Source organism: Carcharhinus amblyrhynchos, chromosome 10, assembly GCF_965287045.1.
Source record: "Carcharhinus amblyrhynchos chromosome 10, sCarAmb.v2.hapA, whole genome shotgun sequence".
Lineage (NCBI taxonomy): Eukaryota > Metazoa > Chordata > Chondrichthyes > Carcharhiniformes > Carcharhinidae > Carcharhinus > Carcharhinus amblyrhynchos.
Genome location: NC_137333.1, coordinates 42,483,388 through 42,497,411, shown reverse-complemented (window position 1 = coordinate 42,497,411; position 14,024 = coordinate 42,483,388). Strand labels below are relative to the sequence as shown.

Genomic DNA, 14,024 nt, shown 5'->3' with positions numbered 1-14,024 from the left:
ATCTAGGAGGCATGGCCACAGTCAAGGGGAACAGACATTTCATTACCTTCAAAAAGGCCTTCAACCGTGGAGATTGAGTGAGCCAGGAGCCATATTGTCCACATATACAGAAGAGATGCTGAAGACAGTCGGGTCAGTTACAGTATTCTGCAGAAACCAAACAGCTCAACTACAGTTCTGGTAATTGAGGGTCACAGATCTTGCCTAATGGGTCAGGATTGATTGAACCAGATAAAATTAGATTGGTTAGAAATATTAAACTTACGGGATGGAGGTTACTATATAAATACTCAGAGGTTTTTGGAAAGGAACTGGGATGAATAAAAGGGATTAAAGCCAAAATGTATCTGAATCTCGAGGCAACGCCAACATTTTATCAGTTCTGCCCAATGCTTTATGGACTCCATCATAAGGTAGAATTGGAGCTAGGAAGATTGGAAGATGTTGTAAAATCTGTACAATTCCCTGAATGGGCTGCACCCATAGTCCCTACCCTCAAGCCGGGTCGTACTGTAGGAATATGTGGGAATTATAAACTATTAATCCAGAGCTCAGATAGACACCTACCCTATTCCTAGAATTGACAATTCTTACACAAAATTATCAGGGGGCCTGAAGTACACCAAGCTAGATCTCAGTCACATATACCAGCAATAGGAGTTGGATGAAGATCCCCAGAGGTCGGTTACTATCAACACCCACAATGGACTGACTATACCAGTACACACATTTACCTTTTGGAGTCTTTTCAGCCTGTGCCATATTCCAACCTACTATGGAAAGTTTATAACAAGATATTCCTAACGTAATGGTCTGTCTGGATGACATCCTGATTACTGGAGCATCCTCTGGGACCTGCAGCTCAAACTTGGAGGAAATTTTGAGAAGATTTAAAGAAGTGGACATCCATTTGAATCCAGTGAAATGCACTTTCCAGGCGGATGAAGTTTTGTACTTGCGTTTCAGGGTATTCACTAAAGGCTTACATCCTTTGGAGAACAAGGTTAAAGTCATAAATGAAGTACTACAGACTAATAATGTGTCAGAATTAAAATCATTCCTGGGAATGGTGAATTATTACAGTAGATTCTGACAAAATGTGTCTACAATCTGAGTCCCACTTCACCAGCTTTTGAAGAAGCATGAGCATTGGAAATGGAGAGAAACACAAAATGAAGTGTTTGCCAAAGTTAAGCAGGCTTTACACTCATTGTCACTGCTTGTGCACATTGATCCAATCAAATTATTAGTGTGAGTATGGGAAGAATGGGACCAGTCTCCTACATTACAGAAGTGCAAGGCTGTTTTGTAAAAAAAATAAGTGGAACATCTGGGGGAGAGAGTTGGGTCTGATGCAAAATATCATCTTGTATCTCATAGAAATCCCTACAGTGCAGAAGGAGGCTATTTGGCCTGTCAAGTCTGCACTGCCCACAATCCTACCCAAGCCCTATTCCCATACCCCCCACATATTTACCCTGCTAACCTCCCTACCACCAAGGGTCAATTAAGCATGGTTAATCAACCTAACCCGCACATCTTGGATTCCGGGAGGAAACAGGAGCACCCAGAGCAAACCCACGCAGACACGGGGAGAACGTGCAAACTCCACACAGAGAGTGACTCGAGGATGGAATTGAACCCGGGTCCCTGGCGCTGTGAGGCAGCAGTGCTAACCACTGCGCTACCGTGCTACCCCGTGCCCCCGTGACGTCTCCTGCAGTTGACTTGTGTTCAGCAGTTGCTGACACAGGGATCCCTGTTATAAATGTGGAGTCGGGCCATCCAGCGGTTTCTGAAACTGAGGGGCTGTACCATCTGAAGAGGATCTTTACCACTGATTGATGAGTTTAACTTTTGCGATAGCCCGCTGCCTTTCTCACTGAAGATCGTAGTACCGAATTGAGATGATCCTCCGGAGGTCTGGAAGTCTCCTGACAGACTCAACTTTTGATGAGTTTTTCTGAGGCGTCCCTCATGCCTTGTTGAGTTGTAATGCCTGTGTTTAATGATGTTCTTTTTGTTTCATTCGTAAGTGAACTAAGGAGTTAGGGGGAAGGGGTGTGGTACCGTGGCCCCTTTAAGGGGAAATCCCTAAGGGCCATGTGATTGAGCCAGATCCTATGGCTCATGGACGGTATGGGAAGCCGAAACAATCAGGTGCTAGGCCATGCGTTTTGGTTCAGGGAGAAAACTAGGTTGGAACCAGGGAGCAGGACAGAGTAACTGTGTATTGCAATTCTGTTAGACCAATGCTTGTACATAAATATATATTTTTGGTAATAAGCCCATCTTAACTTAAAGCCATAAGAGGTCACTTTTGAAGTTATTCCAACACTTGTAGAACTTCCATTGTTTTGACTCCTCCTGTATTTCCCTGTTTGTTTTCCTTACCCAATCCTGTATCCCTTGTCATCCAGGGTTTTCTGGTTTCACCCTTTACCTTTACGGGAACATGTTGGCGCTGTACTCTCTTTTCTTCCTTTTTGAATGATTCCCACTTTTATATCGCAATTCCAAACCTTTATTTCCTGTTCGCATTTTTCGTTTTCCATGCTGACCTTAAATCTTAATGAGTTACGGTCACAACTGTAATGCCCGCCCTCAGTGACACTTTCACCTCCTATCCGGCTTAATTCCCTACACATACGTCCAGTACCAGCCCGTGTCCTGCAGGACTTCCCCTGTTCTGACTCAGAAAGCTCTTCTGGATGTACTTTAAGAATCCCATCCCCTCTAAGCCTCACAAATAATATTGGGGATGTTGAAATTTCCTACTAATATTCACTTGTTTTTTTTTACACTTCCCAGTGATTTGCTATGTATCGGCTCTTCTATCACTCTCTGACTGTTTGGAGGCCTATAACATGCCCCCAGCAATGCGATTGCCCTCTTTTTGTTTCTAAGCTCAATTCATTTGGCCTCGGCTGAGAAGCTAACATCATATCCATCTTCACTGCAGGAATTGACTCCTTGATCTATATTGTGACACCACCTCCTCTTTACCTGCTCTATCCTCCTATTCCCACACCTATAACACATGACACTAGGAATCATCCCGAGATTACAATCTTTGATGTCCTACTTTTCAATCTGCGACCGGGCTCCCCAAATTCTTGTTGCTGGATCTCATCTCTTTTTCTACCAGTGACATTGGTAGCAATGTGAACCACAAGTTCCGAGTATTCACCCTCTCCCTTTTGAATAGCCTGCAGTGACATCTGGCATTGGGAGGCAACACACCAGTCTAGAGCCGCATCTGTGCCCACAGGAATGCCTATCAGCAGACTTCACCATCGAGTGTCTACCACTATTGCTCATCCACTCTTACTCCTCCCCCTCTCGTGCTGCTGAGCTACCCACAGTGCTGTGAACCTGGATCTGGCTGCACTTCCAGTGGAATCATCACTCTCACCATTTTTTAACGCAGATAAATGGTTCTTGAGGGTGTAATCGGATCAGATAGGATAGGCAGCTGGATCAGGTTGGGGAATGTGATTGGGGGCCTCAGTGCAGTTACACTTGCCAATCACTGAGTTACTTTAAATATTAACCAACATGACATTTCCAAGGTCACTTTGCAGGTAAATTCAGCGTATCTCGCCTAAGGCTCCTACCCTGACCTCAACTTCAGAGAAAATTACCTAGATCACCCTGTTAGACGTTTAAACATCCCAAGCAATTCCAGCACTTGGCCTTCCAAAGGGTTCTGATATGCTGCACCAACTTCAGGCCAGATTTCACTACCCTGGGTCTCAGGAGCTTTGGGCTTTTATTCTTAGCCTTTGTACTCGACCAAAATGCTATTTGCTTTCCTGATTGATTGTTGTACCTGCTTGCTAATTTACCCTGTTCCTTGTAAGCGTGCATCCAAGTCCCACCAAACATCAACATTTACCAGTTTCATGCCATTTAAAAGATATCAGCTTTTTCATTCTCACTACCAAAGTCATGATTTGGAGATGTTGGCGTTGGACTGCGGTGGGCACAGTAAGAAGTGTTGGTCTTTAACCTGGTGTTGTGAGACTTCTTACTGTACTACTAAAGTGACTGACCTCAAACCTCCTCACAACATGCTCCAACTGCCGCCATGTTGCCTATTCAGCCAACCTGCCGATATCTCTTTGCAACCTCTCAGCTGAGATTCCCATCTAGCTTGACAGCATCAGCAAACCTAGATGCTTTACTCTCTGTCTCTTCATCTAAGTCATTTATTTGGATTGTAACTAGCTGGGCCCCCATGCAGAGCCATTCGCCACATTCCACTAGTCTGGTTTTGGGTGCAATTGAATTCCAGGTCACAGAATTGACAATATAGGAAATGATTTTGTTAATAGGAGAAGGAAATAGTTGAAAAGTATAATCTCAACCAAAAGGCATTGTTCAGAGAGATGGACTCAATGATGAACAAAGTCTCTGGTGGTATTTTTGCTGTAATTACATGTGTTGAAATCTAACAATACATCAGTGATCTGTGAAAGAAACAACCTCAATGGACTGAAAGGCCATTTCACATTCTAATGTGTTTATTATTGATTATTTTGCCAAAAGGTACAGTGCAATAAATGAGTTTGTCGCATCCAGATTTTATTTAATTGGATTATTTAATTTCCTGGATAGAATGGACGTGGAGAGGATGTTTTCACTAGTCGGAAAAACTAGATCCAGAGGACGCAACATCAGGCTAAAGGGACGATCCTCTAAAACAGAGAGGAGGAGGAATTTCTTCAGCCAGAGAGTAGTGAATCTGTGAAACTCTTTTCTGCACAAGGCTGTGGAGGTCAGGTCATTGAGTGTCTTTAAGACAGAGATAGATAGGTTCTTGATTAATAAGTGAATCAGAGGTTATGGAGAAAAGGCAAGAGGAGAGGGAGGTGAAAGATATCAACCATGATTGAATGGTGGAGCAGACTCGATGGGCTGAGTGGCCTAATTCTGCTCCGACGTCTCATGGTCTTAATTAATTCAAATCCAGTGCTCTCTTCTTCTCAAGGTCTTGCCATAGAAATTTGGACTTCAGTTTAAAATATGCATTATATAGTGGGTCAGAATTCCAATAGTTAACATCCCAGCCAGCTGTTAGAATTTGATGTGCGAACTATTTCTTTTTTCCAGCTGTCATACTCATACAGTCGTGGCCCACTGAAGAAGTAAAATAATTCTAGGAGAAAACAGAAAAGCAATGCTTGAATAAATTTGGAATGAGAATAGAATTGGTTATGTAATCCAATCTGCAATCATCTGTACTTCATCAACCCTCAACATGATTATCCTACCATAAGTTGATCAAATTAAGGTGTGCAGGTTGGGTGACTTGGCCATGATAAGTTGCCCCTTAGCATCTCAAGATGTGTAGGTTAGGGGGATTAGCGGAGTTAACTTGGGGTTACAAGGATAGGGCCTGGTTGGGATTGTTGCCACTGTAGACTCGATAGGCTGAATGACCTTCTTCTGTGCTGTATGAATTCTGTGATTCTAAATTACACAGAACTCTGAGTCATGCAGCAGAATTTAACCTGACAAGTGAAGGGTATCTTGTTGTCCATTTTAAGTTTGAAGAAACTCTTGCTACTTTGGCTGGGAACTTGATGCCACTCTCACAGTCCATGAAATTGCTGACAGGGGCTTGAGATGCAGCGAAACCCAGAAGTCATGGATTTGGCCAGTGAGATTGCAACTTTCACCATCCTCGCTGGCGATGTAATCAATGGGTGTGAACCTGATTTAAGTATATTTCCATGGATTTACATATTATTAATCCTCTCATATATTGACCTCTTGCCATACATTCACACTGCATTAACATGACGTCACTTCGGCAAGGTTTACAACAGGTTCGCCTAGGCGTGAACCTGTCATGGGGTCCCCCTGTGGGTGTAAAGGCGAGTATGGTCCTTGGGGCAGAGGAACATTGCCAAGCAGTGGTTGGCACTGTAAGGTTGGTACCAGCAAGTTGACATCCTGTGGTGGACCCCAATGGGAGTCTCATGGGGGGGATTCACTTGTATGTGGTGATGGCCCAGAGCGACATAGGATCTGGAGATCCAGCAATGGCCATTTGGAGGTGGAGGTAGGGTTGTTGCTGGCACTCACTGTGTGGTTGGGGTGTTGGGGTAGGGAGGTGGGGGGACAAGGTTTCCAATGCTCAGAGGGAAGGAGGTGTGCTGGCACTGACTTGTTAAGGGAACAGGAAGCAGGAAGAGATGCCAACACCAATCAGGAGGTGGGAGGGCTGAATTCAACTCCAATTAGGAATGGGGAGTGGAGAAATGCCAATTTCAATCAGGGCAGGGTGGGTGCAGCTCTGATACAGGGATGGGAAATGCCAACATTGATCATAGTGGAGGGTTTGCAGGAGTCCCTGAGACCTCTGAGATGGGCTAGAGGGAAGAATCGTTCATGTCCTGATCTCACTTCAGCTGGGCTTTGCTGATGTGTTTAGTCCCAGCCCCCCTTCATCACAGCATGAAACTCACCCAGTGGTGACAAGTGTGTGGTAAAATCTGGAGAGAAAAACCAAACCAGACATTCCTGGGAATTCTACCACCCACCCCGCATGTGACAGAATCAGAGTGGGTGAGGGGCAGACAACAGAAATGTCCATTGACCTCAGGCTGGAATTTCTGGACTCACTCGAGCGAGGCCGTAAAAACGCGCCCATTGTTTATCGTCACTGGAACCAACACTCTGCCAAATTCTGGTAAGATGACGCCCAACAGATGCACTTACCATCCTTGTGTAAGGCAGCATCTATTTTGTTATTGATTCCTGGCCAGTTACCACTTATCCATTTTGGGTAGCCGTAGTCCATAGTCTTCATTTCTTCATTGTAACTGAACAGCAAAAAATAAAACACCTTTAGTTAAACTGGCTCATAGCACACCTTGCAATACCACTAAATGGATAAATAATATTGCACATTATCTATTATTTGAGGACCTATCCTTGAGAATGCTTTAGAACTGAAACTTACTCATTTCAAAATGCAATAACATTCCATTTTACAATTAATACCAAACAAGTTTGTTCTATATGTTTGTCTATTCTATTCATTGAATCGCTACAGTGCAGAAGGAAGCCATTTGGCCCATCAAGCCTGTACCGACAACAATTCCACCCAGGCCTTATCTCCATAACCCCATGTACATAACCTGCTTGTACCCCTGACATTAAGGGGCAATTTAACATGGCCAATCAGCCTAATCTACACACAAGTTGTAGAATTTCTGAGTTCAAATTTAATACAGGAATAATGCTTTATTTATTTGAATTTCCATTCCAACTATTACAACAATGTTTATTGGTTTTGACCCTACTTCACCTTTCATACTACCTTGCAATGATCTGAAGGAGCAAAATCTTAGAATTATCTTGGCCATTATGATATATTTGCAGCCCATCTCTTTTTGAGTGTAACTCTCCACTGGGAGGTTGGGATCACTGAACCTGTCTTTGCTGTTTTTTAAATGGTAGTGTAAAACAGTAAATCCAATGCTGGTGTTTTCCACTATCTCAAGATTTCTGCCATATCTTCAACAAGGTGGAATTTCCACTCTTTAAGGGATGCATCCATGACTCTTCATAACATTGGCTCCCTGTAGTTCAGGCAGGTGGCAGTATGTGTATCCCATTGTTTTAGGGATGAGGTGACATAGTGGTATCGTCACTAAGCTAATAATCTAGAAACCCAGGGTAATGCCCTGGGGATCCGGGCTCAAATCCCACCACTGCAGAAGGTGAATCTTGAATTTATTAACAATCTGGAGCTAAAAAGTCCAATGTGATCATATCGGCCATTGTTGATTGTTGGAACAACCCATCTGGTTCACTGATGTCCTTTAAGGAAGGAAATCTGCCATTCTTACCTGTTCTGACCTACATGTGACTCCAGCAATGTGGTTGACTCTTAAATGCCCTCTGAAATGGCCTGGTAAGCCATTCAGTTTAAGGGCAGTTAGGGAGGGGCAATGAACGTGGGCCCAGCCAGCGATGCTCACATCCCATGAATAAATAAAGAAAGCAAAACAATAATATTTGCTCTACTTTGCACATGTGCACACAAACGGATATATGTATTCATAATGGCATTCCAAGGACTTGTGAAGGCTGAATTAATCCAGATAAGTACACATTGAATTCAATAGTTTCAGCCTTATACCATTTTATTTCCTGTTATTTGTATCTTTCAGCTATTCTCTTATTTTCTCTTTCAGTTAGCAGCACCTGCTCTAGCCACAGCTTTTATTTATTTGTTTCTTTTCTTTCTCCCGTCACCATTCTCTTTGTTCTTGGAAGACTAACTCTTCTGTCATTCAATCTCTCCTGTCAAACCACAGACTTTTATCATAAGAACTTTCCTCCCTTTTCACAACCACACCTTATTCAAAACCTATTACAGCTCCAGCTACTGCCAGTCCCGATGAAAAGTCATCAACCTGAAATATTGGATGGGATTATCTGGTCTCGCCCGGGCAGGGACTGTTATGAGTGAGAATGGAAAATTTGATGTTCCATCCAAAACCCCATTCAGTCTGAGTGGCACCAGAAAATCTCAGCTGAGACGAAGGATGGAGAACATAAGAACATAAGAAATAGGAGCAGGAGTAGGCCATCTAGCCCTTTGAGCCTGCCCCGCCATTCAATAAGATCATGGCTGATCTGTCGTGTCTCAGTTCCACATTCCCGCTTTCTCCCCATAACCCTTAATCCCCTCTCTTATCAAAAACCCATCAACCCGCGTCTTAAAAATATTTAGCGAGGTAGCCTCCACCACCTCAACGGGCAGAGAATTCCAGAGATTCACCACCCTTTGAGTGAGGAAGTTCCTCCTCAACTCCATTTTAAACCACCCCCCCCTTTATCTTGAGGCTGTGCCCCCTAGTCCTACTGTCCTTTCTGAGCGGGAAGAGCCTCTCCACCTCTATCCTATCCATCCCATTCATCATCTTATACGTCTCAATGAGATCTCCCCTCATTCTTCTAAACTCTAACGAGTACAAGCCTAATTTATTCAGCCTCTCCTCATAGCTCAACCCCCTCAACTCCGGTATCAGCCCAGTAAACCTCCTCTGCACTCCCTCCAAGGCCAAAATATCCTTGCGTAAGTACGGCGACCAAAACTGCACACAGTACTCCAGCTGCGGCCTCACCAATGCCCTATACAGCCGCAGCAAGACCTCCCTACTTTCATATTCAATCCCCCTCGCTATGAAGGCCAGCATCCCATTAGCCTTCCTGACCACCTGCTGCACCTGCAGGCTGGGTTTTTGCGACTCATGCACAAGGACCCCGAGGTCCCTCTGCACCGTCGCCTGCTGCAGTTTTTCACCCCGTAAGTAATAGTCCTTCCTATCATTATTCCTACCAAAGTGGACCACCTCACACTTGCCAACATTAAATTCCATTTGCCATTTCCTGGCCCATTCGCCCAGCCTAGCTAGATCTTTCTGCAGACTCTCCACACCCTCCTCGCAATTTGCCGTTTCACCAATCTTGGTGTCATCAGCAAATTTCGACACCATACACTCGGTTCCCTCCTCCAGATCATCTATATAAATGGTAAATAGCTGAGGCCCCAGCACCGACCCCTGGGGCACTCCACTAGTCACCAACCGCCAATCCGAATAGCACCCATTAACCCCCACTCTCTGCCTCCTATTTGACAACCAATCCTCTATCCACGCTAACACCCTACCCCCAACTCCATACCCCCTTACCTTCTGCAATAACCTCTTGTGAGGTACCTTGTCAAACACCTTCTGAAAATCAAGAAAGACCACATCCACCGGCTCTCCTCTATCCACCGCCCTAGACACATCCTCATAGAACTCCAATAAATTTGTCAGACACGACTTCCCCTTAACGAAACCGTGCTGCGTCTGCTCTATCAAGCAATTCCCCTCAAGATGCCTCACTATTTCCTCCTTGATGACGGATTCTAACATTTTACCTACAACAGACGTTAAACTAACCGGCCTATAATTCCCCGCCTTTTGCCTGGCACCCTTCTTAAACAACGGCGTAACATTAGCCGCTTTCCAATATGGGCCGTTAACTCTGTTCCCTCTCCACAGTACTCACAGTTTTTTCTCTCTTCTTGTTTTATCTCCTTGAATTTATTGGGGAGGCATTGGTCCAGTGGTAAAATTGCTGGACTATTAATCCAGAGATTCAGCTAAAGTTCTGGGGACCAGGGTTTGAATCCCACGGCAGCAGCTGGTGAAATTTGAATTCAATTAAAAATACATCTGGTATTAAATTCTACTGATGACCATGAAACTATTGTCAATTGTCAGAAAAACTCATCTGGTTCACCAATGTCCTTTAGGGGAGGAAATCTGCCATCTTTACCTGGTCTGACCTACATGTGACTCCAGAGCCACAGCAACTAGTGCCCTTGGACAACAAGTGATGGGCAATCAATGCTGGCCAGCCAGCATGATCTATGAATTAATAAAAAAAATCTTTTCTTTTTAAATCTTTCGTGGGCATCACTGGCAAGGCCAGCATTTGTTGCACATTCCTCATGGTCCTTGAAGGTGGTGGTGTGTTGTCTCTTGAGTCGCTGCAGTCCATCTGATGTATGTACACTCACTGTGCTATTGGGAAGGGAGTTCCCAGTTTATGACCCAGAGTCAGTGAGGAAGGATGACATAGTTCCTGTCAGCATGGTGTGCTGTTTGGTGGGGAAGTTGCTGATATTTATGGTGTCATGCATCTGCTGCCCTTGTCCTTTTAGGTAATAGAGGCCTGGGGTTTGGAAGGTGTTTTCAAAGGAGGTTTGGCAGGTTGCTGCAATGCATCTTGTTTATCTTCACACTGCTGCCTCTGTGTGTCAGTGAGAGAGGGGGTGAATGCTTCAGGTGGGGACTGGAGTACCTTTCAAGCTCGTGGATTTGTCCTGAAAGGTGTTGAACTCTTGATTTTTGTTGGAGCCACATTGATTAAGTGAGGTGGAGATTATTCCATTACACTCCTGAATTATGGATGGTGGACAGGCTTTGGAGAATCAGGAGGAATTCCCAGCCTCTGGTCCGCTCTTGTAGCTGCAGTATTTATATGTTTAGCCCAGGGCCATTGCTGGTCAATAGGAACCACCAGGATGTTGATATTGGGAGTTTCAGAAATGATAAAGTCATTAAATGTCAAGGGGAGATGATTAGATTCACAGGTATTTAAGATGGTCATTACCTGGCACTTGTCTGGTGTGAATGTCACATACAATTCATCAAGCCAGCCTTGAATATTGTCCAAGTCTTGCTGCATATGGACACAGACAGCTTCAGTACTCAAGGAGCTGTGAATGGCACTGTATAATTTTCAATCGTCAGCAAACATCCCCACTTCTGACCTTATGATGGAGCAGCTGGAGAACGTTAAACCTAAAGTACGATCATGAGGAACACCTGAAGCAGCATCCTGGGCTGAAATGATTGACTTCCACAACCATAATCCCTTCCCTTTGTGTTGGGTGAATGCTCTTGAAAGCAAGGCAGCATTTAACTGAGCATGACATCAAGAAGCCCTAGCAAAACTGGAGTCAATGGGAATCAGGGGAAAACTCCAAACTCATTGGAATCATACTTAGAACAAAGGAAGACGATTGTTAAAGATCGATCATCTCGTCCTGGGACGTTGCTACAGGAGTTCCACAGGGTTCTATCTGAGGCAAAACCAACTTTAGGTGCTTCATCAATGACCTTCTCTCCATCATAAGATCAGATGTGCACTGATAATCACACAGACTTCAGTACTATTTGTACTCCTCAGAGACTGAAGCAGTCTGTGTCCATCTGAAGCAAAGCTCAGGCTGAGAATTGCCAAGTAGCATCTGTGCACGTGATTGCCAGGCAATGACTATTTATAATAAAGAAGATTCTAACAATCTCAACATTCAATGGCATTACCATCGCTGAAACCCCCATTATCAACATCTTGGGAGTTACCACTGACCAGAAACAGAACAGGACCAACCTTCCAAGGGCAGCTCAGAGGTGAGGAATCCTGCGGCGAGTAACTACTCTCCTGATTCCCCAAAGCTGGTCCACCATCTGGATGCAGAAAGCAAAATAAAGAGGGAGAAAGAAAGACTGTTCCAGTCCAGCTACAACAATGACATCTTCCCAACAATGTGGAAAATTGTCCAGATATGTCCTGTCCAGGTAAAGGAGAAGAAATCCAAACCAGCCAATTACCAGCCCATCAGTTTATGCTTCATCATGATGGAAGGTGTCATCAACAGTGCTATCAAGCACCACTTAAACAGTATATTTGGTTCCTGATTTCATTATAGCCTCAATGGCACAGCAAAGTCTCTAACAGTTGGTTTATCCTGAAACAGCAACCCGAGAAGGACATGGAATCAATGGCAAGAGTAAACTGTTTGCAGGAAGACCCAAAGATAATGCCAACAAAAAGGTAAAAGCTGGAATTCGCCAGCCATTCATGCCCCACTGCCACTGCCAGCAAGGATGGAGAACTTGGCACTCAGCCAAATCTCTGTTCACTGAAGCAGGATAAAAGCGAGGTCAGAGAATCGGGCCCTACGTGATATCAAACAAACAATCTGACAGCACAGATACAATACAGCAGTCTCAGGAAATGAAGAAGGTAAAACTGGGTGTTGTTGCTGTATGGGAGGATTTATGGAGCCCTCAAGAGTAGGAAACATGGCATCCGGGATGATTCAATTAAGTAGGAGATGAAATTTTGATATCCTGATAGGGGGTTGAGATGCAGAGGTTACTTCAGCAATGTGTTTGTGGTGTTCCAAGCCTCACTCCAACCTGTGGCAGGTTCAGACTTGTAATATATTGACAAGCCATGCATCTTCAGCATAAAACTTTTTAAAATTACATCCTACCTTCAAAGGAAAGTCAGTGATGCACCTGAATCTCACAGCAGACGTTGAAAGGTGGTCTGCACCAGTCAGCTTTGTCCAGTTGTGTCCGAGGTCAGCAGTTTTCCTTGAGGAACTCTGCAGCACAAGGGAGGGGAGCAGGAGAATAGCAGCTTGCATGGAGGCTCAGAATCAGCAAGGGTCAGTCAGGGCAGCAGCAGTGTGGTTGCTGTTAGAAAGATTGGAGTCTGGGTGCGTGGGAGATTGAATGAATGATCAGAAGAAGGGAGGATGAGGGTTCTGGACAATGGAAGAGTGAAGCGCAACTGAGTGTTGGGGTAGAGTGGGGTGACAGTCTGTCAAGGTAATGTAATTGGAGGTCTAAAGGACAGGGTCAGTACTGTGTGTCCAGTTCAATGTGTTGGTTATCAGAGTCCTTACAGAGCTTTGAGTTCAGCTACAACATTTCAATTATCCCTGGACAATGTCCTTCACAATGTAAAGATGAGAGGGCCAACTGAAACTGCAAGTTAAGTCATGTCCCACAGACTAGCAAGTACAACACTGAACACACAAATACTGAACAAAAAACACATTATTTCTTTCACAATAAAGGAAATGTTCCAAACTCCCCTGTAACCAACAATGCGTGCCAACCATGAAGGGCACCAACACAGTTAGCTCTCTGACTAAGCTTGTCTTAACAAACAATGATGATGCACATATGAATTAGGTGAAAACAATGTAATGTGAAATACTTAGAATATAAATTTAATTGGAAAACGCCCTTGCTACTTTTGTGCTCTCAATAAGTCCAATGTTAATGGCAATAGGTACAGGCAGGAAATATTCGACAGTGATACAGAGCCTCCCTGTTGGACAAGGAAACTCTTTTATAGCCCACGCATAGCTGCAACATTGTCAGCTGACAGATGATTTCACCAATGAAAAGCTTCCCTTGCTGCAGGGTCACATGTGTTTCCTGTGTATGCAACAGTACTTGAAATTTGAATTGCAATTGCGTGGAAAGTGAGGAAAGCAAGAGAATGGAAGTGATGGTTCCAGGTCCAATGTTAGGGATGGTATACCACAGTTAAAATTCTGCCCTATATGTACAAGGTGCCCTCCACCCCGCCACCCGCACCCACCCCATATTTTTGGATGGTGCCACCAAGGGACAGCATGT

General features: G+C 44.3%; 1 protein-coding gene across 1 annotated transcript in view; it reads right to left on the bottom strand.

Moving 5' to 3' along the window:
* Positions 1 to 4,504: 4,504 nt before the first annotated feature.
* The window catches only part of LOC145349488 (uncharacterized), a 63,995-nt gene continuing 54,475 nt past the window's right edge, over positions 4,505 to 14,024 (bottom strand). The window contains exons 20-21 of the mRNA XM_080198023.1: positions 6,730 to 6,833; positions 4,505 to 5,161 (exon numbers count right to left, since the gene is read on the bottom strand). Of these exons, the coding sequence (XP_080054149.1) occupies positions 5,061 to 5,161; positions 6,730 to 6,833 (205 nt within the window). The 3' untranslated portion in view covers positions 4,505 to 5,060. The remainder of the gene's footprint in view (positions 5,162 to 6,729; positions 6,834 to 14,024) is intronic.